This window comes from Peromyscus californicus, unplaced genomic scaffold (assembly GCF_007827085.1).
Source record: "Peromyscus californicus insignis strain IS unplaced genomic scaffold, ASM782708v3 Scaffold_23__1_contigs__length_62951481, whole genome shotgun sequence".
Taxonomy (NCBI): domain Eukaryota; kingdom Metazoa; phylum Chordata; class Mammalia; order Rodentia; family Cricetidae; genus Peromyscus; species Peromyscus californicus.
The window spans coordinates 15,477,538-15,503,959 of NW_026294534.1; the positions used below are offsets into that span (position 1 = coordinate 15,477,538).

The 26,422-nt window shown below is 51.4% G+C and overlaps 1 protein-coding gene across 1 annotated transcript in view; it reads left to right on the forward strand.

Annotated features, from left to right (window-relative positions):
• Window positions 1-26,422, forward strand: part of Ank1 (ankyrin 1) — a 185,519-nt gene that overhangs the window by 146,737 nt on the left and 12,360 nt on the right. The window contains exons 25-40 of the mRNA XM_052751837.1: window positions 285-363; window positions 1,877-1,974; window positions 2,058-2,282; window positions 2,829-2,983; window positions 3,293-3,504; window positions 3,972-4,176; window positions 4,487-4,583; window positions 4,760-4,988; window positions 6,811-6,936; window positions 7,062-7,181; window positions 8,551-8,629; window positions 8,916-8,990; window positions 10,992-11,123; window positions 12,583-12,729; window positions 20,961-21,498; window positions 23,873-24,149. Coding sequence (XP_052607797.1) covers window positions 285-363; window positions 1,877-1,974; window positions 2,058-2,282; window positions 2,829-2,983; window positions 3,293-3,504; window positions 3,972-4,176; window positions 4,487-4,583; window positions 4,760-4,988; window positions 6,811-6,936; window positions 7,062-7,181; window positions 8,551-8,629; window positions 8,916-8,990; window positions 10,992-11,123; window positions 12,583-12,729; window positions 20,961-21,498; window positions 23,873-24,149 — 2,794 coding nt within the window. The remainder of the gene's footprint in view (window positions 1-284; window positions 364-1,876; window positions 1,975-2,057; window positions 2,283-2,828; window positions 2,984-3,292; window positions 3,505-3,971; window positions 4,177-4,486; window positions 4,584-4,759; window positions 4,989-6,810; window positions 6,937-7,061; window positions 7,182-8,550; window positions 8,630-8,915; window positions 8,991-10,991; window positions 11,124-12,582; window positions 12,730-20,960; window positions 21,499-23,872; window positions 24,150-26,422) is intronic.

The window sequence follows — 26,422 nt, forward strand, 5'->3', positions numbered from 1 at the left end:
ATCGTGCTGTGGATATCCAGGTGCAGCTCTAGGGTTCAGAGTAGAGAGGTAGATGAAAGCCAGGCCAGGGATGTGCCTAGGGAAGGAGAGGGTTCAAGGTGCAGGGGGGACATGGGTCAGTTTGTGGATAAGAGAGTCATTTTATCATATGCGATGAGGTGAGGGGTGAGCAAGTCAGGTCATTACAGATGGACTGAGGTTTGTCACTTAGGTCTCTCAGGAATGATGGAGGGGTCTGCTTCAAATATTCTGCTCTTTGATTGTCTAATGTTCCTGGCTCACAGGGTGGAATCTCCAGCCATTCCAAGGATCCCTTGTGTCACACCTGAGACTGTGGTCATCCGATCTGAAGACCCAGAACAGGTAAGGAACTCTTGGTCTCTTCCGTCACAGAGAGTGAGGACATTCCATGATTGTGTTTCTATGACCTGGGGACAATAGGAGCTAAAGTAGAGAGGCTCACACCTTCAAACCCATGATTCCCTGTGTTCTGTAGAGCCCAGTACGGTTGGCGTACTCATTGTGCCTTCTATGAGTTCCAGGAGCCTCAGAGGGCTCCGAGTATGAGAAACATCGTCATAATATGCCAGGAAGATGTTCAGGCCATGTTCAGTTGTGGGACCAGGAAGGAAGCCTTCCCCCTGTGATGCACATCAGCTTCCTCTCTCTTGAGAAGGGCTAACTGTGCCCCTCCTCATCTTCCCCCATTTGATAATGGGAGCCAGAGACCCCAACACTGACAGAAAAATGTCGGAGCACTGTTGTTGATGTAACCGTTGTTCATGGCAGTACCCTGGTTTGGGCCTTCCTAGCCTTCCACTGGAATTCGTCCAAAAAGGTAGATAGAGCTGGAGGATGAGACTGATTTCAAATAGTTTAATCTCTTCCATTAAAGATTAGGCTATTGGCACTTTCCTCCAGAGCAAGAACATTTCCCAGGGAGATGAGAGAGTTGATGTGGTGTTGAAGGCTGGCCATGTCTGCCCTCAGTCCTGACAGCCGAGGTGGGCTGAATCCCCTCCCTCCTCCACAAAGGGATATGAGTCTGAAAATATGCTGGGGTGTCAGCACCATACAGCATTGGTGGTGTTGTGCATTTGAGAGACAATCCGATGGGACCCTTGTACCACTCTGACACTGTCCCTGGATGCTGTCAAAGCAACAGGAACAAGCCCAGGGGACCTGAGTGAGTCTTGTCCTGTAACCAATCCATTCTCTTCACCACCCCTCAACACACACACACACACAACACACACACACACACACACACACACACACACACACACACACACACACACGGAGAGAACCCAGGGGTTTGTACTTGCTAAGCAGAAGCCCGACAGCTCTTTCCAAGTCTTTGCTTAAGTTAAAAATCCAGTCAGAGGCACACACTGCATTTCTACTAATTGCCCGTCTAGGGCTCCGTGTAAAGGGTTGGGTTCAGTTGTCTCCTGTGAGCTGCTCTCATCTCTGGGTGTGGACTTAGAGACATGGGTTTTTGTGAGGCAGCAAATAGTCTCCTCCCACCAGTGAGGGATGGGAAGCCCCGCAGAGGCTGATGGGTTCTCCTCACAGAGCCCTCCCCCACACAGTGCCAATAGGGCAAGTCGCCCTGAGGTGACGGTGCAAGGCCTAGAACCAGCTCTGGAGAGGAAAGCATGGGGAATGGCAGAGAGAAGGGCGGACGGGTGAGCTGTATATGCACCAAGCAGAGGACAGCAAGCAAGGAGAGACCCTGAGGGGGAAGCCATGTTCCTGTAGGGTCAGAGTTCATTTCATGGAAGCGGTTTCTTCTAGCTGCACTGCAGGACGTGGGCACATGTTTGGGTATCCTCGGGGTGAGATAAGAGACAGGAGGCCCTTTTCTCTTCTGCAGGGATCTAAAGAGTATGATGAGGACTCGCTAATCCCCAGTAGCCCAGCCACAGAGACCTCAGACAACATTAGCCCCGTGGCCAGCCCCGTCCACACAGGGTGAGTGTTACGCAAATCTGGGACCCACTTTTCCCGTCCTTGAGAAGGAAGCCAGTCCTGTCATGATCTACCTGTGCGTCTAGGTTCCTGGTGAGCTTCATGGTTGATGCCCGGGGAGGATCCATGAGAGGGAGTCGTCATAATGGCTTGAGGGTGGTGATCCCTCCCCGGACATGCGCAGCACCCACACGTATCACCTGCCGCTTGGTCAAGCCTCAGAAGCTGAACACGCCACCCCCACTGGGTGAGGAAGAGGGCCTAGCCAGCAGGATCATTGCGTTGGGACCTACAGGGGCCCAGTTCCTTAGGTGAGATATGCCCTCGTGGGGAATGTGTGCAACTTGTGTCTCCAACCAATTCCCACCACTTCAGCTGAGACTGAAGGATCCCCACCCCCGCCCAGGCAGCGCCCGGCATCTCATTGCTGTGGTGACAGACAGGCTTTCCTGGCCCTCTCAGGCCCATGGAGCAGTTTATGGCTCTAGAGGAGCCCACTACTCTCAAAAGTGCTAGGATGCAAAGGAAGAGAATAGAGAAAAATTGGCTATTTGGGGGCATAGGGTTTATTTAGGTAAATACCAGAGTGCTCATCTGGAAGGTGTTCCCCACAGAGGGTCCCCAAGACCCTCCAGAGGAGTGAAATGCACTCTGGTCACTGGAGCTCTGCTGTCCACCCAGAACAGTAAGAGAGGCTTTAGCCTCAGTGACCCAGGGCAGCTCTGTTCCTCCACAGCCCTGGCCCGTAGACCCTTCTCCCTGCGGGCTGTGAGCAGGGCTCGCTGCCGTCCCCTTTGTGGCCGGCCATCTGGCCTCCCCTAGAACACCCTCCTACCGCTTGCTGTGTTCTACCTTAGCCCCGTGATTGTGGAAATCCCCCATTTCGCCTCGCATGGCCGTGGGGACCGTGAACTGGTGGTTCTGAGGAGTGAAAATGGCTCTGTGTGGAAAGAGCACAAGAGCCGTTACGGAGAAAGCTACCTGGACCAGATCCTTAACGGCATGGACGAAGGTGAAGGGGCCCTAGAGTTCTGGGAAGATGGGATCTGGGGTTGCACACTCGGGGTGCTCTGTCAGCACTGCCTGGGCTTGGGGAGGCTGAGAGAGGCTGGAAATGGTCCCTATGACCAAGTGCTGGATCCCCAGGACATGTGGGTGGGCATAGTGCCCCCCACCCATGCCCAGCGCCTCTTCCACTGGGCCCAGACACTCCTCCTTCCAGACCACCTCCCTGCCAAGCCCCTCGGGAGGGTGTGGGTCCAGGATGTGGAGGCCCTAGAGCCACAGTCATAGCTCATCCTGAGGCAACTTGTGGTTCCAGAGCTGGGGAGCTTGGAGGAGCTGGAGAAGAAACGCGTGTGCCGTATCATCACCACCGACTTCCCCCTGTACTTCGTGATCATGTCCCGGCTCTGCCAGGACTACGACACCATCGGTCCTGAAGGGGGCTCCCTGAAGAGCCGGCTGGTGCCCCTGGTACAGGCAACGTTCCCCGAAAACGCTGTCACCAAGAAAGTGAAGCTGGCTCTGCAGGTGACGGGCTCGGGGTCCCTTCCTTGCCAGTTCCTCGGGCGGGCGACATGGGAGCCAGGCTCTAGAGAAGACTCGCCCCCCCCTCCACGAGGACAGTCCCACACTTTGGTCTGGGAAATCTGAGCTGGGGGAACTCTGGGAGGGAGAGGGTGAACAGATGTTTCCCGAAGAGTAGACAGCCCAGTGTGGCCACTGAGTGTGGCCAGCTGTGTCCCCTTAGGGAGGATTCCACAGGAGGCCCGAGGTGGGCCAAAGTGCTGAGGAAAAGCATGGAAATGGGAGACAGAAGGAAAGGTCCAGAAAGACACTAAGCCGTGGGGTCAGGCCTAGGTGGACACCATTCCCATCCAAGTGTATGGGGTGGGGGGTTGGGGGTGGCGTCACCTCCTCACCTGAACTCTGAGGGTACCTGGCTGACCCTATCTGACTTGCCCGGGGCTGAGCCTTCTGTCTTGGGCACTTCGCAGGCACAGCCTGTCCCAGACGAGCTGGTGACCAAGCTCCTAGGTAACCAGGCCACGTTCAGCCCCATTGTCACCGTTGAGCCAAGGCGCCGGAAATTCCACCGTCCCATTGGGCTTCGAATCCCGCTCCCTCCCTCCTGGACTGACAACCCCAGGGACAGTGGGGAGGGGGACACCACCAGCCTGCGCCTACTGTGCAGCGTCATCGGTGAGTGATGCTCCTGGCGCCCGCTTCCTTGGCAGCAGCTGGTTTGGGGCACACCCGGGCTGGTGCAAAGATAAAGCCAGCAACTACCTTAGGCTCTTACAGCTTCCCGGGGGGATGAGAGAAAAAATGACCTGAGTATAAGTCTATATGATCTGAGGACAAGTCCTCAGGACAGCATGGGGACAGGAGTGCTCAGGTTTTGCGGACTAAGGGTCACCCAGGTTGTACCACTTCTGTCCTAGCGCATTGGTAAGCTTCAATGCCTGTGAAGGGAAAGTAGCCCCCCAGCCCTGTTCTGCCGCTCTTGTAGGTGGAACTGACCAAGCCCAGTGGGAAGATATAACGGGAACAACCAAGCTTGTGTATGCCAACGAGTGTGCCAACTTTACCACCAATGTCTCGGCCAGGTGAGACTCGGCCCTACCTCGCCCAGCGTGGTGGCTGCAGGGAGCCACCCCGACGGCCTGGCCTGCTCTCCCAGGCTTGGGGTTCCTTCTCTGCTGCTCCACCCCCTCCACCCCCACGCCCCCGCCAGACGCTGCTGCGTGGCCACGCTCGCCACTCGCCGTCCGTCTCCTTTTAGGTTTTGGCTCTCAGACTGCCCTCGGACCGCGGAGGCTGTAAACTTCGCCACTCTGTTGTACAAAGAGCTCACCGCGGTCCCCTACATGGCCAAGTTTGTCATCTTTGCCAAGATGAATGACCCCCGGGAAGGACGGCTACGCTGCTACTGCATGACGGACGACAAAGTGGACAAGACCCTGGAGCAGCACGAGAACTTCGTGGAGGTGGCACGGAGCAGGGACATAGAGGTGGGGCTCCGGGTCCCCTCACAGCGGCCGCTGCACACAAGGAAATAAAGCCCTGGGTTAAGGGGGCTTTCATGGCTGGCTTCTGGGACACGATGGGCAGGCCAGGCCAGGAGTCCTCCCTCTGAAGTTACAGGGACCGTCAGACCGCATTGCTTCAGCTCCTCTCCCAAGCATCATCCTAGATAAGTTCTGACAGACACCGCAGGCATCTCAGGGACTTGTAGCGTAAGAATCGGCTCTTGCTGAAGTTCGTATGAATCTGGCACAATTGAAAGTAATTTGCGAGGCTGGAGAGCTGGCTCAACAGTGAGGAGCACTTTACTGCTCTCGCGGAGGACCCGGGTTCGGATCCCAGCACCCACATCAGACAGCTCACAACCACCTGTAACTCTAGTTCCAAGAGATCCAGTGCCCTCTTCTGGTCTCTGTGGGTACCTGCATGTGCACAGACACACACACACACACACACACACACACACACACACACACACACACACACACACATACACACACACACACACACACAATTTTTTGAAATCCTTCTTTCTTAAAGTACCTTACTTATAAGATAGGGTTTGGCTCTCTTAGCTGTGGGCACCTTGGTTACCCCAGTGTACACACTGGGGAGCCAAGACTGGGAGAGAGAGGGTTAAAGTCACCCTCAAGCTGCAGAGACAGCAGCTGTAGGATTTGACCCAAACTCCCTGCTTCTACCAGCAACCCTGGGGTGGGGCAGCATCTAGGAAAGCAGGGGCCATGTGGATAAATAGAAGAGAGGATGGGAACTGGATTTGAACTTATTACCATCTGAAGACTCTCTCCCATGTTTATACAATAAGCTAGGGACTGTCTGTGGGTCTGGCCTCTGAATCTTAGCTGGACTTACCTGGGAAAGCAGATGCCTTAAGAGTTTCTATTGCTGTGATTAAACACCATGACCCAAAGCAACTTGGGGAGGAAAGAGTTTATTTCAGGTTACAGTTTATCACTATATCACAGTCTATCGTGGAAGGAAGTCAGGGCAAGACCTTAGCCGGGAACTTAGAGGCAGGAACTGAAGCAGAGGCCATGGAGGAATGCCACTTACTGACTTGCTCCTCATGGTTTGCTCAGCCTGCGTTTATACACAACCCAGGACCACCTTGCCCAGGACTGGCACTGCCCATAGTGAGCTGGGCTCTCTCACGTCAATCAGCAATCAAGAAAATGCCCTGCAGGTTTGCCCACAGGCTTTCCTTAATAGAGGTTGCCTCCTCTCACGTGACTCTAGCTTGTATCAAAAACAAAACAAAACAAAACCAACAACAACAACAAAAAAAACTAACCAGGAGAGCTGGCTTGGTGGCTTAGTATCAGAAATACAGGGCTAAGACTTAGGCGTGCCTGGTTCTGATGCAGCCCTGGCACTCACTGGTCAAAGTACTTTCTGTCTACAGGACTCAGTTTCCCCAGCTGTCAGATATAAACACGAGAACATCTCAGTTGAAGCTGTTGTGCACATAGAAGGAATCCTGAGGTGTGAGAAGTATTTGTCGCCTTTTGAGCACACCTCACGAACAAAACATCTTCAGATAGACTTAAGACTATAGACCAGGGCTTTTTCAGGAGACGTGCTCTGCCGTCCTGACAGGCCGCTGAGTTCTTGGGAACATATTCATTACAAGTCTACACCAAGGGAGCACGACTCCTTTGTGACACATTTCCCTAAACGAACAGCGAGGCTTCTCATAACCCACCCCCTGTGTGAGGGATGGTTTAGGGGAAATCACAGAAACTTACAGGCATTTCTATACGAGCTCAGCATGCTTTTCTCTTCCTGTAGGTTCTGGAAGGAATGCCTCTGTTTGCAGAACTCTCTGGGAACTTGGTGCCTGTCAAGAAAGCAACGCAACAGCGAAGCTTCCACTTCCAGTCGTTTCGAGAGAACCGCTTGGCCATCCCTGTGAAGGTGCTGGCCTCCTCTGGCCACCCTGTTCTCTTGGTCTAGGAGTTTGGGAGGCAGGAACCCCTGAGAACACCAGCCTGGAGGCATCCAGGGCCCTACTAAAGCTCCCTGTGTGTGATTGAATCTAGGTGAGGGACAGCAGTCGCGAGCCAGGAGGGTTCTTGTCGTTCCTGCGAAAGGCGATGAAATACGAGGACACCCAGCACATCCTCTGCCACTTGAATATCACCATGCCCCCCTGTACCAAGGTGAGCTGCCACCGCCAACTTCCCTTAGAAGCCCCCAGAACACGCATCCATCCAAAGGGCTTCTTCCTGTGTTCTGAAGCACTAACTTCAATTTCCAGGCTCCTCAGGGACTCTTGCTCGGCTATGGACATTCACTTTGTGGCTAGGCAGAGAAAGCTTGCCCTGGAACGTCCGAAAAGCCTGGTTATGTGATGAGAGGAGCCAATGTCAGGGTCAGGGCTGATAGGACTGTTCACATGGAGCCAGCCTCCCTAGAATGTGGAGGACAGATCCACCCCCCACCCCCCACCCCGACCTCCGATGCTCTTGAGGCGTCTGAGGCTTACAGCTGAGTGGGGACTTGCCCAAGGTCACTTACTCATAGACAGAAGTTGTCAAGTCTCTTTTCCATTTATTCGCCTGTCTTTCCTCTCAAACAAGGGGACCCTGGTGTCCCCAGCCACTTTCAAAACCCAGGTTTCCACGCTCAGCCAAGGAGTCTTGACCAATGACCTCTTTCTGATCCCTGTGAAAGCATCATGGTGTCACTTGGACCTTTGGAGCAACTCCATCCTCAGAATGTCTCCAGGTTTCTGTCAGGGCTATTGTGCTTCTGTTTGAGTCATTGGCCTTCGTGTGGTCACCTAGAAGAGAAACAAGGTCACCTTCAGCTATGTGACTCAATTTCTCTTTTACTTCTGATGATGAGTGTCAACCTACTTCTCTCTCAAATGGGGTTTCCAGTGCCTAGGACAAAGAGGCCCTGGTGTTAAACCTTAGCCAGTGTGAGTCAGCAATGAGTCATTGAGCAGAAGAGAATCCAGAAAGAAAAACTGAGCTTAAATTCAAAATCTGCCTCTACTGGGTGATCTTGTGCAAGTTTCTTTTGGTGCCTCAGTTTCCCCACCAGTGAACTAGAAGTTGTACCCAGGGGTTGGAGAGATGGCTCAGAGGTTAAGAGCACTGATTGTTCTTCTAGAGGTCCTGAGTTCAATTCCCAGCAACCACATGGTGACTCACAATCGTCTGTAATGAGATCTTGCGCCCTCTTCTGGCCTGCAGGCATACATGCAGACAGAACACTATATATAATAAATAAAATAAATCTTTTAAAAATGTTTTTTAAAAAAAGAAGAAGTTGTACCTACCTGCCTCATAGGTGGCTCCCAGTATAAAATGGAGCGGCTCACACAGTAAAGGCTACCTAGGTCTGCCATTCTTGATATTATTAACTAAGTATTTGCGTACCACAAACCTCCTTCCACTCCCATCTCTTAACCACGTGTTTTATCTGTCAGGCCATGGACCACCAAAACACGAGAGCTTGCATCGGCTTCTCTAAGAGAGAGTGCGCCCAAAATCCATTGCAACCTTTCTCTGTCTTCTGCAGGGCAGTGGATCAGAAGACAGGAGGAGGACGCTGACGCCCCTGACCCTTCGATACAGCATTCTCAGCGAGTCCCGGCTGGGTAGGAGCCCCTCGCCTAGCACCCCGATATGCTTGCTCTTATAAGAGTGCAGACACATTCCCATCAAGGCAATCTGTCAAGGATGTCCTTGTCAAGGACTCTGTCCTGGTGTCAACTCATCTGATTTTATCTGCAGCAGGCAAAGCCTTCCCCTTAGGTCTCTACCTGACAGTGTGATCTGAAGGGCCTGTGTTACCTGAGCATCCTTTTGTAAGGGCCAGACACCCACCTCGTCCGTGTTGCGACCTGCCCCTGTGGCTAACTGCAATCCAATGCATCTTCCCAGGTTTTACCAGTGACACAGACCGTGTTGATATGAAGATGGCGGTCATCACGGAGCACCTCGGCCTCAGCTGGGCAGGTGAGTTATGGAATTTGGACAGAAAAAAAAAAACAACCAGATCTACCTAACCCCATGATCCTTCCTCCTGGGTGACCCAGGATGAAGTGCGTCCAGCTTCATCATCCATTGTGCATTGAGTCTATGATGGCCCATTTTATAAGCAATGCCACTGGGCACAAGGGGAGAGCAGTGAGCCCCCCCCCCCCGCCATGTTTGTCTGTTTCCCCTGGAAGCATTGTGAGAAACAGTTATCCTTACTTTTATAGCAAGAGTAGCAGAGACTCCAGGGAAACAGCCCTTCATCTTAAGACCTTGCCAAGTTGAGCATCAGCCTAGGCCATCAGGAGCGCTGGTTGAGCGCAGAAAAGCGTTTATAAATCCTAAGCCGGGAGCCTTCTGTAATAATCCTATCTCTCCCACTGTTAGTTATGTTTGAATGTTTCTCAACAGAAACTGTGTCTGAGTTCATCTCTCCATTTAAATTCTGTGTATTTCCAAGATTAATGGGTGCGTGGCCTCACAGGCAGACTCGGCTACTGCTTAGTTTCTACTCTCCAGCGCCAGTTCGTGTGGTCGGGAATGGCTAGGCTAGCGGGCATTAGCAGGGCTCCAGTGTTTCCTGTTCATCTGCAGATGAGCTGGACCTAAGCTGGCTGGAGACACCTTTGAGAATAAACATCAGATTTTATATCTAACAACACCAACGCTTGACGTTGTAAGCTGCCTTTGGGTATACTGGTTTACCTTGTCTTATCACTGGGAATGCGAAGATCCACCTTAATAAAGCAGGTTGGTAGCTAGTGACAGAACACAGAAAATGAAACAAATAAACATAAACACACAGACAAATGATATGTGTGTATACATATATATATACATATATACACATACACACACATATATATATATATATATATATATATCTTGTGACGGTGTCCACTGCCTTCTCAGTGCTACTCAGTACCTTCTCAGAGGCAGCTTGCTGTGGGAAAAGGGGAAAGGGCCAGATCTCCAGATGTTGCACCTTTTGCCTCCGGCTATAGCTGAGCCTATGGTACTTTCTGGCTACAGCAGGGTAGACAGGATTTGAAGGGAAGCAGGTAGGCAGAGGAAAATGCTCCACATGTTGACGTAACCTCGGGCTCTGTAAACGGACGTGTTCTCTCTCTCCATCCTCTGCTGTAATCTTTATGTGGATGACCGTCCTGTGTGCACTCACCCTGCACAGTGCTTTAGACGACTCAGGCACCACAGTGGGAACTTCCTGAAAAGCTGTGTGGCAGGAATTCAGAATTTGGGAACTATCTGTTCTTTAGGCTATTTCCATTCCTGCTTGGTGTGTGTACATTCATGTGTGTGTGTGTGTGTGTGTGTGTGTGTGTGTGTGTGTGTGTGTAAAAGGTGTACTGTGTCTATACATGTCCATGAATATATATATACACATGTGTATGTATGCTGCACATGTGCACATCTGCATACAAGTATATGGTCTGTGTCCTTATATGTGGTGTGTGTGTGTGTGTGTGTGTGTGTGTGTGTGTGTGTGTGTGTGTGTGGTGTTGTATAGGCATGTTCTGACCTGTAGTCACCAGTCTTCCTCATACTTAAAGTACTCTGATGTATTCCCCTTCTAAACACCTGTGAGCAGTCACAGTAAAAGGAACAGAGGAAGTTCTGTCGTAAGCACAGGGCTGCCTCCCTCCCTATCCTCTAGTTCTTGGAGGACAGCCAGTGGCCACCTGTCCAAAGCTGCAGGTGACCTGAGCTATGGCGCCTTCGAAGTCTGGGGACTAGCTTGTCTCATCACTCCCCAGTGATGTCGGAAAAGAAGAAAGGAAATGTCTTCATTCACTCATCACTCACTCATTTGATGACTGTTCCCCTGCCCCATTCACTAGGCACACACGGAGGCAGATACGTGTTCCGCACCAAGTCTCTCCTGGTGGGAAGGAACCCCGGATTTAATGGGGACTGTGATAAACTGGGCACTCATACTGGCTCTTGGTTCTTTGTCTACAGAGCTGGCCCGGGAGCTACAGTTCACCGTGGAGGACATCAACCGGATCCGCGTAGAAAACCCCAACTCCTTGTTGGAGCAGAGCGCAGCCTTGCTGACCCTCTGGGTGGCCCGAGAAGGCGAAAATGCGAAGTGTCAGTACCATTCAGCCAACTGTCTGGCTAGAGAGCTGCCCTCACCAGAGCCCTTCTTTCAGAGTCCAGTCCTGCTGCTGACCTGGGCTTTCCCATCTCCGTCACTTCTCATAGTCTTGAGGTCTCCTAGGCAACCCTACCACCAGTGGCTCCTGCCCTCAACCTTTCCCATTCTCAGAAGGAGGGGGGGGGAAATTGCCCTGGACCCCTGAGAATAACATGTTACAGGATGTGAGACTCTTGTTCTCAGAGTATTCCTATTGAATTTCTCAACCGAATGAGTTCTGTGGTCTCAGAGCAGTCAGGTGGGCCTACCCCAGTATGCCTTAGCTCTTGTTCTCTTAGGAACCCCCTCTCTTGCCTGGGAAAGACTTGTCTTGCTCTGTTTTTCAGCAACTCCTCCAAATCCTGCCCTATGCATGAGCTGGTGCTTCTGTCTGCTTCTTACATCCTCTGATGTAGACCAGGACTTCAAAGGGACAGTCTTTCGCCTTATTTTCTCATTACTATTACAGTTCTCTCTCTCTCTCTCTCTCTCTCTCTCTCTCTCTCTCTCTCTCTCTCTCTCTCTCTCTCTCTCTCTCTTTGTCTCTCTCTGTCTCTGTCTCTATCTCACTCACACACACACACCTATAGCTATCACACACACCTATAACTATCACACACACCTAAATCTATCACACACACACACACACACACACACACACACACACACACACACACACCTACCTTTAGATACTTCACATTGGCCACTAAGCATCTGGCTTGTGCTCAGCAGAGCCAGAGCACTTACCAAGCATGCACGAGGCCATGGGCTCTGTAGTTGGAAGGTTTCCTGTGTCCTGCCGGGGTCCTGTAGTTGGACAAATCTCTCCCACCCACTTCCCACTTGATCTCATATAACACACAGAGGCTTATATATATATTATTTTCAAACTGTGTGGCCTAATGGCTCAGGCTTCTCGCTAGCTAGCTCTTACATCTTGAATCAACCTATTTCTATAAATCCGTACTTTGCCACATGGCTTGTGGCTTACCGGTACTTTTACATCTTGCTTCTCCTGGCGGCATCTACCAGCATCTACCCCACTCTCCTTTCTTCTCTCACTCTCTCCCTTGGATTTTCCCACCTGGCTCCACCCTGCCCTGCCATAGGCCAATGCGGCTTTACTTATCAACCAATCAGAGCAACACATATTCACAGCATACAGAAAGACATCCCACAGCAGGGCTCCATCCCCAGCATTGAAAGAAACAAAACAAAAATGCCGAACCACAACTGGCCCCTCTTGGTTTTTTGTAGACCTGTTGTATAAAAAGATGTTATCCACAAACGGGAACTGTTTCTCTTCCCCAGACTTCCTCCTGCCCCGTGTCTGCTAGGCCTGCACAGCGTGCCTGGTTCTCTAGAATCGCGTGGGTTTGCTCCTCAAGCACCTCCTCTCTTCTCTCCCAACAGTGGAGAATCTGTACGCAGCCCTGCGGAACATCGACAGAAGTGAGATTGTTAACATGCTGGAGGGCTCCGGCAGGCAGAGCCGCAACCTCAAACCTGACCGGCGGCATGGGGACCGGGACTATTCATTGTCACCCTCCCAGATGAATGGTGAGTGTCCTGTGAGACCAAGCTGAGCTGGGGCCCTGCCTTCCAGTACCAGCAACAATGGCCCCTTCCCATGACACTCCATTTCCCCTAAACCATCTCTCCCTCCTGTTGATGGGAGGGTTGTCGGCGTTGAACTCCTCCTACCAGGGAGAGCAGAGGCAAGTGAGAGAGACAGCTAGCACCCGCCTGTACAGGTGGGCATCCTCCTCCAGGGCTGCCTGCCTCTGTGCCCACATGTGCCCACAGGCCCTCACCACCAGCCCCCAGAACCAAGGTCCCAGAGGGGCCTGGCATGGCAAGAAGGGATTTGAGTCTGGGAAGAAGTTACCTAGGCCCTTGCCCTAGAATCTCCAAGCTTTGTTTCATGAGGCATGGGTCCTCTCGTGTCCCTGTCCGCAGCATATTCAGTGATTAGGAAGCAAGGAACACGGAGACTCTGGCCCAGGGTCTCAGGGGATCAGTTGATGGTGTTTAAAATCCCACTGTGAACCCTCGGGACTAAGGTGTCTTCTCGAGCCCGGTCTCTCTTCCTTGTCATCCTCTGTCCCTTTTTTCCCATCTCATCTGTTTCCCCGCACTCTTCAGGACGGTTCAGCATGGCAGGGAGCCCCAGTGTGACCCATCCCAAGAGGCCCTGACCTTTGCCACTGAGCTGTGTCTCAGGCCTGCGCTCTGCCCAAAGCGGCAATGGAGGCAGGCATTGCCATGAAGGAGCAGAGCCTGGAGGTCCCAAGGCCTTTCTCTTCATCCCCCCTCTCTCTCTGGCCGGTGGGCACGAGTGGGGCCCCTCTTCTACCTCAGCCCATGGTGGAGGCCCAGAAGCCTGCGCCTTAGGCCCTTCCTGCCTGCTGGTGCTCACAGGGCAGAGACACCTCCTTGTCTTTAGAAATTGGGTTAGATTCCAAGCTGCTTACTAACTTTGGAAATCTTGTCAACTGTGGGGTGTGTCTTCTTGTGGTGTCCCTACCTCACTATGGACAGCTATGTGGGGACAGCAATGCTCCCCAAGCTGGTAGTTTTTAAGGCTGTCCCTAGCCATGTACATGTGGAACACAAGGGCACCTGAGTCACAGCTTGTGGTGCCATCAGGGAGCAGGGAGTACCAGGGGCAGGTGAGTTCTAGACTAGGCTGGACACAGGGCCTCCTTCAGTCAGGTGGGGCCGGTGCATGCCAAACCTCCCCCGTTCTCTCTCTCTCTCTCATGTCTTGTGTCTCCTGAAACATGCTATCTAGCCCCCTCAGGTGTGGGGCTCATCTACTGATCATGTCCTGTCTCCTCTTTCTGCCTCTGACCTCATCCTGACTCCTCACTCCTTTGTACTTCCTGTTCTCCACTGTCTCCACCCGGCCAAGTGTCCAGAGCTGTCAGATTTCACAAGTGCATGTCACGGAGGACCCCTAGCCCCCCACCCCACCCCACCCCATGCATCTCATGGCTGTCCCCATGGGCATCTGTTGCGTGTGCATGGCGTATTGTCCGTGTTGCCTTGTGGTGGCTGCTGATGCGTATGCTCCACTCACTCTTCAGGTCCAGAGGGTTCCAGAACAGCGATCTACAGCTGTGGGGATTGTAGCTGCCCTCTAGGAACCTGGTTGGAGCCCCATGGGGAGCTCCTAAGTAGGCCAGCTCCCCCTTCACAGAAGGAAAAAGAAGGGCAGCTGAGAAAATCTGTAAGCTTTGGGAAATACAAAGGACAAGACACTGGATCCTTGTTGGATGGCATGGGCTTCTCAATATCGCCCGTGCTGTTTCGATCAAGTTAAATCCACAGGTTATGCTTATGCCCTAAATTAAGTTAGCATTCGTAGGACTAGCAGACCTTTAGGATTTCCTGGGCCTGAAGGACTGACAGTTGGCTCCGGTCAGACCAGAAGAGTGTTAATACGTCAGCAGTCCCAAGTCCATGAGTGGGACCGAGTCTCTGTGTGTTCTGTGTCTGATGATAGGGCTCTGTTGCCATGGGCTAGCCCTGTTGGCACATTTTTTTTTTCAAGCGTCAGCTACATGTTAGACACCATTCTAGGCAGGGGAGCGAAGTCAGTTCAAAACAAAATTCTGCCTTTGTGAAATCTTCCTTGTGTTATGAGTCCATGGATAATATGCGTGAGAATATATGCCGTGTTATATGTGATATGGCCTCATAGGGATATGAGGGTACATAGGCTAGAATAAAGGGACTGAGTAGCATGGTAGGATAGTTGCATTTGAACAAAGGCACAAAGAAGATGCGGGGATGAGCCACATGTAGACAAGAAGGAAAGAACATTCCAGAAGGGTGGCATGCCTGGTGGATTCACAGATAGCGAGGAACCAGAGGAACTAGGACAGTAGGAGGTAGAGCGAGAAAAGGCGGGAGGCCTAAGGGGCACCAGGAAGCTGACCCTAGAGACTGTCAGAAGACCATTGGGTTTTGTGTGGTGGCATTTGAGCAAAAGAATGACATCATCCTCAAAGGACTCTCCTCCTGCTTTGCTGTCTTTAACGGCTTCTCTGTGCAGTGTGCCAACCTCCTGTACCTAAAAGCCCCCAGATCTCCAGATGAGCCTCGACTCTGGCCCCTGTAGGCATGATGCCCTCAGTCAGGGGCCAAAATCATACATTGATCCTTGGCCTGATCCTCCCTGCCACCTAGGCATCAGGATTGATTGGTATATATTGTTGCTCCCTCCTCCCTCCCTGTCTCAGGACGACTGTCCCACATTTGCCCTTCCAGTCAGACATGATCAGAAGTGCAGGGAGGAAGAGGCACCAGCCTCCTGGGCCATCTCTGGGTGTCCTCTGACAAGGACACACGGCACCTGTCCTGGTGCCAGCCAAGCCCTACACGTTACGATGGTCACAGTCCACTCAGTTTCTGAGTCCTCTGCTGGTCTCCACCTGAAGTCACAGGGACTCAGGGCAGTGCCTACAGAAAAGGGGCGGGGGCGGGACAGGGAGTGGGGTCCTTATTTGAGAGCCATTTTTTTCCCATCATGGCTTTTCCTGACCTGCATACCTGCACTGCTGTGGGAAAGGAAATTTGGCCCAAAGGCCAGTTTTCCTACGTAAGAGGGGACCACTCAGGCCCATGGAATAAGCACAGAGGGAAAAAAATGCCTATTTAAAAAAACAACAAAAAAATAACCCCATGAGACATTTCTTATATGGAAAAAAAAAGTGGGCATCTCATACCCATCAGCTCCATCTATCTTAATGAGACGTCTAGTTGGAAACAAAATGTGCTTATTTATATCAATGTTTAATGATACAGCTAGTGAAACATGACTCCTGTTTGGGGCCAGGTTACCTGCCCACACCTTTTATTGACTACAAGCATTGAACTAAGAGGATGATCACTGCATTTGGGTTAGTATATACCCAGGACAGTAACCTGCTAGAAAGAAAGGCCACCTGGTGTTCCACCCAGCTCTCAGTCTACTCAAGAAGCCACAGGCAGGCATGATCTGCAGGCAAAACCTCCCCCAAGAGCCTCCTCAACAGACCCAAGAATGAGATGACACCAGAGGAGCACTTACCACGGGGCCACTCTCTGTGCTCACATAGTCGGTCAACAACACGAAAGTGCCCATCAACAGCCACAGCAGGAAACTCCTGGGCTGGGTGAAACCCTTGACAAGCCATGCAACCTGGTGCTGGGAAATGTGAAGGAGGAGATGGTGACCCAGGTCCCCAAGATTGACAAGGGCCAGAAGTAGTCCATGCCAGTCAACAAGGATCTGCTGTGGAGCAAGGCTCACCCTCCCTCTCAACTCAAGAAGTCAACGCAAAGAAATATAGGCACAGGTATTACTGAGAGAGGACTCGGTCATTATGGCCCTGAGGAACTCACTCAACACTGGCAAGTAGAGTAGGGGCCTCTTCCCACCATGAGAACCTGCTCCTTGCCCTGCAGAGACCAGCACAGTGGGATGGGAAGAAATCCCTATGTGTTTTATAGAAAGAAAGAGAGAGAAAGAGAGAGAGAGAGAGAGAGAGAGAGAGAGAGAGAGAGAGAGAGAGAGAGAGAAGAGAAGAGAAGAAAGGAAAGAAGGAAGGAAGGAGGAAGGAAGGAAGAAAGAAAGGAAGGAAGGAAGGAAGGAAGGAAGGAAGGAAGGAAGGAAGGAAGGAAGGAAGGCAGCCGACAGGCTGGCCCCTGACTTACTCTGCTGCAAGCCTTATATATGTGACTACTACCTGATCTTCCCAAGGTCAAGCACAAGGCCTTTAGACTGGAGGATGGGCTGGTGACCCAAGTGGAACAGAGCTGCAAGAGTCCTAGAATGATGAGCACTTCTGAAACTTAGGTAGGACCGAAGTAGATCTTCCCAAGGTCTTTTCTACCCTTGACCTAGTGAGACATCCCCATGAGGGTACATAGGCCTCAGTGACCATGGCACCACACTAACAGTGATACCCACCCATGTCATTTCTATAGTTGCTGAGATCCTCGGATCGAAGTCTGAGTGGGTGGGTAGGGTCCTCTAAAAATGGAAAACATCTTGAAGGCAGTCACCAGAGGTGACAGTGAACAGAAATTATACATATGTTTTCTCCACTCCCACTTAATTTAGATGAAATTTCCACTCAAATGAACACCGTGGAAGCTTCAAGGTGGAAGGGTTACAGATGAGTCCCAGAGCCTCTGATGTTTGGAGGGCAGAAGACCTCCACCCTGAAATACTGATGAGATACCCAAGGGTGACAGAATGGCTGTATATGACAATCTGTTTATGACGTACACCACTTCTGGACAAGTCATAAGGATTAGACACACATCCCTTCTTAAGGATGCTGCCCCAAACTGGAAAGCCCGCGATGAGACAGCAGTTTGCAAGACGTTAGACATGAGGAAGTGAGAGTCAGTGGTCCATGAGAGTTCTTTGAAGCCCAGATTCAGCGTTAACAGCATTTCTAAGGAAACCCAGGTGGTCTACCTGGGTTAAGGAGAGGTGCTGAGGTCATGGAATCCAAAGCAGCTATACCTGCAGAGATAACAGGCCAGGAAGGAGACATCTAACAAGAATCAGAAAGCAGCCAGGCGGTGGTGGTTCACGCCTTTAAACCCAGCACTTGGGAGGCAGAGGCAGGCGGATCTCTGTGAGTTCGCGACCAGCCTGGTCTACAAAGAGAGTTCTAGGACAGCCAGGGCTACACTGAGAAAACCTGTCTCAAAAAAACACAGAGAGTCAGAACACTAGAGTCCTTTGGAAGGTCACCTACATGCTTCAGCTGAGTATTGATCAGATATTCCCAATGGCTAGCCTGGCCATTCAGACATTAGTTACAGAAAGAAGGACCATGCTTCAGAAAATGAGAATAAGTAACCTGAGCTTGAGCAATGCATAAGACCTGCCTAAGAAATCCTGAAAGCAAAATGCAATGGGATCAAACTGCTTTCCAAATAAACCGCTTAACAGGACAGCCACCAAGTATGTGCAGGGCTACGAAAATATCCAGCACTTAAAAGGTCAAATTCATGGTGTCTGGCAGCTAGTTAGAGAGGGCCAGATCCCAGAAGCAGGAAAATGGAATCAGTAACGGGAAGAAAAAGAGGGACTGGGACAGACAGACAAAGATGGCAGGACAGTCGGAACAGCTGTGACTGTGCATTCAATACAGTGTTCCAGGTGACACTCAGCAGCAGAGCATTTGCCTAGCTACACAGAGACTCTGTCGGCAGATGCACTCCAAACTGAAATACAGGAAGACAAGAAAAGATACCAAAAACATCAGTGATCTTTGGGACAATTTCAAAAGCATGTGTGTATGTGTGTGTACCTATATATGTATGTAGATGTACATATATGTGCTGAAAGTATTCTGAACTTGATGAAAATTATAAATACATTGGTATAGTAAGTATCATGAACTCCATATACAGGAAGCATTTTAGCAATTGTATTGAGGTATACAATAAGCAAACTGGTCAGAAGTGAGCATGGAAGAGAACTCAGTACAAGGGAACCAAAATAAGGATGATAGACTCGTGGGAAAGAGGATAAGCAAGAAACTGATGAGTTTGAAGTAAAACACCATTGTACTTCAAAGTTAAGCTCTTTCTTCAAAGAAAGAGCAGACAGGGCTTGGAGCATGCTCAGCCGTGGAACACTTACCTAGAATATGTGAGACTTGGGTTTGCTCCCAATGGTGACAGAGAGGACAGAGGAGGGGGTAAAAGAAAGGAAAAGGGGGATAGGGAGGAGGAGGAAGAGGAAAAAGTATTAGTAGCAGCAATGTCTTTAATCCCAGCACCAAAGAGACAGTGGCAGGCAGGTCTCTGTGTGTTTAAGGCCAGCCCGGTCTATCTATGTAGCGAGTGCCAGGCCAGCCAGGGCTACGTGGTTGAGTCTCTATCTTAGAAGAAGAGGAAGAAGAAAGTTCAAAGACAACATGAGCTGCATAGCAAGTTGGAAGCCAACCTGGGCTATATAGAAAGGAGCGGGGGAGCATCCCAGGGAAACGAGCATGCCTGTAATCTTAGTATTCAGGAGGAAGAGACAGAAAGGGAGCCTCAAGTCTCAGCACAGCTTGATTTAGATAGCAAATTTCAAGTCAACCATGTACATGATGAGACCCTGTCTCAAAAAAAAATAGCAACTAAATTAAAGCAAAAATAAAAATTCTTCCAGATGTGTAAAAGCTGAAAGCATTTACCAGGAGACCCACACTACAAGCAGTGTTGAAAAAGAGAATCTGAATTGAATCTGCGTGTGTGTGTGTGTGTGTGTGTGTGTGTGTGTGTGTGTGTGTGTGTGTCCCCTTTAGCACAGTGCCTGGCATGGAATCAGACATTGGCGAATGTGTTTTGGCTGAGTATGTGGAGGAATGAGGATGAGTGTAGACAGTGCTGTTAGATGCAGAGGCCATGGGAGAGCCGGAGCCCAGAGCTGAGAGCAAGGAGGCAGGCTAGGCTGAAAAGAATAAGAATGAAGATCTGAGTATGAACATAAAGGCCTGGTTTAGGGATTGTGGGGACTGGGAAGGGGCTGGCTGATTGAAGGGTTTGGGCATACGGCTTGGAAGACTAGATAATAGAAGGTCCCTAGAAACAACATAGCCCTACCCTGCTACACACACACACACACACACACACACACACACACACACACACACACACACACACCCTTTGTTTCCCCTGGATCTTTCCCTGTAGTCACATGCCAGTTCCCTGGCTCCTCAGACACACTGTGCCAGGTAGAAAAGCTTGTCTGTAGACTGGCACCGGCTCTCCTGGGAACAAAAGGAACCTCTCTGTGACTCCTGGAGGTGAGAGGGTTGACGCACCTCTGACAGAACCCCGATCGCCACCCAACACACAAATAAATCCCCTGCATGCAGGCGGGCTTCTCAATCCATTCATGGTCACATCTCAACACCAGGGAGCCGAGGTCCAAGCCAGCCAGACACTGTCTAGAGCTTATTTCCAAAGCAAGGAGCAGGTATGGGAGCAGGCTGCAGACTCCAGGCTGTGCTGGGTCCCTGCGGAACCAGAGCTGGGTGGATAGCTATCTCAGGGCCTGTGGATGAAGCACCGCGGGCAGGTGTGCTGGACCCATGGTGCCCTCTGACCTTGCGCCATTTTTAACCCCTTAGAACCCTCACCTGTGCCACTGTAGATCATTCAGAGTTTGTGGAACCAATATGCACCTTGAGGAAAAGTCACTTCATGCCAATCCAGAAGCCTGTTTCCCACTTGACCACCGCACTGAGGTCTGTGGATGTTCAGTGTCCCCTGTCAGACCCCTCCAGGGCAGCCTTGTTACTGACCCTGATCCTGGGTGGGCTGCACTCCCCCCGCCCCAAAGGTACATTCCTAACAGGACTCGAAAGACTGAGCAAAGAAAGATCATCCTTTACTCCGCCAGCCACGGAGACTGGGGCTTTCATCTGATCGATCAGGACAGATCGGAGCACAAGTCCTTTGGATAAAGCCTTCTTTATCTAGTGCTCAGAGCTGGATAAGAATGAATTTCAATCACGTTTCTTTGCCCTCCAGCAAAGGAGCCCCCTTCTCTACCCTCACCCCTTGGCTGCCCCCCATCCAGCTCAGAGCCTTGTTTCTCTTGCCAGGGTGGTCCCGGCATTAGCCACAAGGCCTGAGCTTTGGACTTGGAGCTTGGAAAGCCCCCGCCCTGAATGTGCATGCCTCTCTGTGGCCGTGCCTGTGTGTAAGTGTGTGTGGTCCTGCACGTGAGCGTGTGAGACAAAAAATCGCTTCTGGAGCATGTTGCCCTCTGTCTGCCCTTCCAGGTTACTCCTCGTTGCAGGACGAGCTGCTGTCCCCCGCCTCCCTGCACTACGCGCTCCCCTCTCCACTGTGTGCAGACCAGTACTGGAACGAAGTGGCTGTCATAGACGCCATCCCCCTGGCGGCCACGGAGCATGACACCATGCTGGAGATGTCTGACATGCAGGTGTGGTCTGCGGGCCTCACACCCTCCCTGGTCACTGCTGAGGACTCCTCTCTGGAGTGCAGCAAGGCCGAGGACTCTGACGCCACGCAAGAGTGGAAGTTGGAGGGGGCACTCTCAGAGGAACCGCAGGGCCCGGAGCTGGGCTCTCAGGACCTGGTGGAGGACGACACAGTGGATTCAGATGCCACAAATGGCCTGGCTGATTTGCTAGGTCAGGAGGAAGGTCAGAGGTCAGAAAAGAAGAGGCAGGAGGTCTCAGGCACAGAGCAGGACACGGAGGCTGAGGTGTCTCTTGTTTCAGGCCAGCAGCGAGTTCACGCCCGAATCACAGACTCACCCACAGTGAGGCAGGTGCTGGACACAAGCCAGGCCAGGTAAGGGCTGGTCTACGGGTCCCTTCTGTCTTCCTGGGTTTGGGATCTGACTATTCCTGTGCTGGGCACAGGCAGAAGGCTTGGATACTGCTGCTCACCTGTATTCTAAATGCCCTGTGGCAAATACATATGAATGCCCCTGAAGCCACCAACCGTCAGAAAAGAGCTGTGACCCGCAAAGGTCAGTTTCCCGCCAGTTGTGCCCAGCAGGAGAAACGCAGAGAGGATTTGGGACATGTGTGCCTAGGAGATGCATTGATGGATGTATGGCCACACCATGGCGCTGGGGCTTAGTGCTTTTGGGTTCCTGATGCCGCAGAGTACTCCCATGTATCTGAGACACCGAAGCCAGCACTATGCTAAGACAAAGGCTCAGAGCTGGCAGAGGAAATGCAGACATGTTGAGTGTCCCTCCCTGCACTGGTGTAGAGGCCCTTTCTCTGTTCATGTCACTTTGCTTTATACGTCCTCCCTAAAGTGGCTCGTGTGGGTCTAGCAGGCAGTACCCACCCAAGGAGCTCAGATTTGGCCAGGCCAGAGAGCAATCGTGTCCTCCCCCTCTTCCCACTGTCCTGAAGCCTCCACTAGCCATCCCTGGGGTCCTCAGAATAGACCATCACACTGTGGGAGGAAAAGTGTTTGCAAGAGGAGATGGCAAATCATTCATTTCACTTCCTAAAGAAGTCCTTTGGTTTGTGGGAAGGCATGGATGGGCTGAGCTTGTGAGGGTCACGGTGAGATGCCTGTGAACAGTACCTGCGAGGCCACTCACTCAGCAGGCAGCTAGTCAGCACTTCCTGTCTGCTGGCCACTGCTGTTAGAGCAGGGGGCTCGCTGAAAGTGGGCTCTGACCGGCTGTATCATTTCCTGGCTGTGTGACTTTGGTCAGCCATCCAATGTGGATGGGCACATTTCATTCACTCGCTCACTTACCCACATTTACTGAGCATTTACCATGTGCCAGGCTCCTATAAGAAGGCAGTGAAGAAGGCCAGGTGGTGGTGGCACACACCTTTAATCCCAGCACTTGGGAGGCAGAGGCAGGTGGATCTCTGTGAGTTCGAGGCCAGCCTGGTCTACAGAGTGAGATCCAGGACAGCCAGGGCTGCACAGAAAAACCCTGTCTCAAAAAATAAAAAAGAAAGAAAGCAGTGAAGAAATCAGACAAATGTCTGCCTGTAGGAATGTTCTAGTGAGGAAACTGACAGGGAACAAGATAATGTAAATAAAACCAGAGTTATAGTTGGCCTTTGGAGTCTCCAGGCCTTCATAATCATGGTTTCCAAACCCATGGCTTCTACTGCCTATGGAGCATGTAAATGCTAGCTACACTTAACGTGTGCACATATTTCTTGCTGTTCCCTACACAGTGCAGTACAGCAACCATTTACACACCATTTCCGTCCTACTGGGAATTAGTCTCTGGGCGACCTAAAGTATGAACGAGGGTGTGTGTGGGTTCCGTGTAATTCCATACCATTTCACATAAGAAACTTGAGCATCCATGTGTTTCGGTATCCTGGGGGGTCATAGGATCAGTTTCTCTCGGATATTAAGGGATAACTGTAACTAAAATTGAAATTTTGGTAGCTAGGGAGACAGCTCGATGTTTAAGAGCTAGCCTCACGAACATGAGGACCAGAGCTTGACTCCCCCAGAACCCACATAAATGTTGGGTGTAATTCTAGCCTCCAAAGGTGGAGACATGGGGCTTCCACAGCAAGCTGGCTAGCTAACCTGGCCCCAGCAGCAAACTCTGGGTTTGGTTGAGAGAACCTGCCTCAATGAATATGGTGGAAAAGCCAGGAAGGACGGCTCCCAGCATCAGTCTCAGGCCTCTAACCCACACGTGCACACACACACACACAGATGTGAGCACCCACACACACAGGGAGCTCACACACACAGGCAGACATGCACAGACACACACGCATAGCACCTATGCATGAAAATGGGGGAAATAGGAACTTTAAATAAAAAAGTAAAAAAATAAACGACAAATTGAAATCTTACTGGATAATTACAAGTACTAAATGGAAAATCGAAGCAGGAAGGCAGAGCACCAAGTGGGTGTGTGGGGGGAAAGGAAAGTGGTTGGAATTACAGATAAGGTGACAGAGAAGGCCTGAGTGGGTGATGGTCTAGAAGACTTCAAAGAATGAAAGGGTGAGCCACATGTATGCCAGAGGACAGCACCCCTCAGAGCACTGGGAACTGTAATGTTCCGGAGCATGCATGAGGACACTACCAGCTGTATTCTAGATGAGCCGGAGCCCAGGGGAGTGGGGGAGTGGTGTGTCTAAGGGCTGAGACTGAAGGTGAACAGCTGTCCTCTCTTTCTCCCTGGCCATCTATCACCTGTTGTGGACCCTAGAACACTGGACTGGGATAAACAGGGCTCCATGGTGCCCAATCTTCAAGAAGCTGCACATAGTTCCTGGCAAGAGGAGGTCACACAAGGCCCGCACTCACTCCAGAGAAAGATCACCACCATCCAAGGGCCGGAGGCCAGCACGCTTCAGGAATATGAGCAGGTGCTGGTGTCTGCCAGGGAGCATGTGCAGAGGGGCCCACCTGGGACTGACAGCCCCCAGGCTGGCAAGGAACCAAGCGTGTGGGCATCCGAGAGCACCTTCTCTCAAGAAGTACAGGTGAGAGCGTGTCCTTGTTCTTTTCTTTGTTTACTTTTTATTTAGGGTGGGGATGTGTGTGTGTGTGTGTGTGTGTGTGTGTGTGTGTGTGTGTGTACACATGATGTAGGGGTAGGCCCGTGCGCCACATCCTATCTATAGAGGTCAGAAGATGACTTTTTAGAGACAGTCCTCTCCTTCCATCTTTACATGAGTACTGGTGATTGAACTCAAGTCCCCAGGCTGGTACAGCGCACACCTTTACCTGCTGAACCATCTCACTCCTTCCTCCTGTTCTTTCTAGCTTTCAGGCGCTCGTGACTCAGGCCCTAAGCCAGGCATGTTTCCTGGTGGTGACGTCACTTTCTATCCTTTCATCCTCTTGACTTCTCCTTTGGAAGGAAAGGGCTCGTGCACCAGTTATCATGGTCATCCATCCCACGGCCGCACGGTGCCCCACACTCACTCGCCACCCCTGATGTCCACGGGGCTGGGCAGCTTGCCCTAGGCCTCGCTCGTCCAGTGGGATTCGAGCAAACTCTGGGTGATGCCCAGTCATGGCTCTGGTTTGTTTGCTTTGTTTTGTCTTGTGTTCACGTTTTGGTTCGGAAGCACGGTGTGGCCTGGGGTGCCCCCCCCCCCGCCCAAGTGTTGAGACGGCAGATGTGTACCACAACTCCTGGCTGTGTCCATCACACTCTAGAAAGAGCCTGGGGCTGAGAGAATGGTGTGTTAAGGACTCCGGCAGCCACGTGGGAACCCCCCCTCTCGGGTCTGTATAACCGTGCTCCAGCTGCTGTCTTTTCAGGACCTCAATGTCCCCACTGATGATAGAAAGGGTGAATGGAATACCACCAGCATTCACCTGGCCCTGGACTTCTGTGACTCTAGGTGGCTTCTGGGTTCTGAGGTGGCAGGGTAGCAGTAACTCCCTTCTCTCCAACTCCTGTCACTCTGGTACTCTCCCTCCAGCCATTCTGTCTCCTCCTCTCCCTCCCTTGACCCCTCCCTGTCCCATCCTCTCTTTGCTTTTCACTTTTTTTTTTGTCTTCTCTCCCATCCCCCTCTGCACTCTTGGGTCCCACAGCTCCCCAGTCATGACCAGTCTTCTTTCATCTACACCAGCAGCCTCATCCTCTCTCCCCACTTATTATTTTGAACAAAATGCCAGGCATCTTTTGGACACAGGTCTTTTGATTTGTGTGTTCTTGTTCTTGCTGAGTGTGTATTGCCATTCTGGAATGGGTATTTATAACCTGCACGTGACCTGTGGGCTCTTTTTACCCAGTACAGTATCCTCACCCAGCATCATGTTTTCCCCACTTCATCTTCCTTTATTCCCGCCTTTCTGTCTATCTTTTCTTCTCCCTGCCAGAGCACCCTTGGGAACTCCAGAGACAGTTTGGTTCTTCCGTGTTTCTGAGATGCTGTCCTGCTATAACCCACTGCTAGGAATCATAGAGAGTTTGATTTAGAAAGTCTTTCTGCCAAGTATGGGCACTGGTCCAGGTCAGGCAGCCAGTCAGTTTTAAACCACAGACCCTGCCCCCAGCACATTCCTTCCTGACTGGCTGTCCCTTGCCACCTGCTTCTGCTTCTCCCAAGAATGACACACAGCTCTGCCCAAATACGAGGGATGGTCACTGGGGCTGCTCTGAATCCCAGGGGGGAAAGCCAGGCGTAGACTTTCACGCTGCTCCCTCTGCCCCCCGTGGAGGAGAGAAGCTGAGGAGCAGAGAGCATCATAGAGAGGATGCTTCTAGATACAGACTGTGTCTGACCCCTGTGTTATAAGGCGGAAAGCATAGACAAGCAGCCAATGGCTTTCTTCAGGGTCACACAATGAACTGTGAGTATCCAGATCTCTTGGTTCCTAGTCCCCCATTCTTGTGGCCAGAGTGATGGCATAGGGCCACATGCCCAGCTTAGGAACGGAGATGTCATTGCCTCCATGTTGTGGGAACCTCTGGGTGTTTTCAGACTGGTCACTTCCGTAGATAGCTGACGGGCCCCTGGGATGATGACGAGCCCATTGAAGGAAATAGTTTTCAAAGCTCTTATTTGCCAGTATTTTCATTAAACCTCTTTGTCATCTGGGATTTGTAGTATGAACCCGAAATGACTGTAACCTAACTAATTCTTCTAGGCACTGGATGGAAATAGGAGATATCCAAAGCTGAACTCGTGTGTGTGTGTGTGTGTGTGTGTGTGTGTGTGTGTGTACATGAGTGTGCATGCTAGGATCAGCACACAGGGCTTCAGGCATGTTCCACTGCTGTTACATTCCACCATTA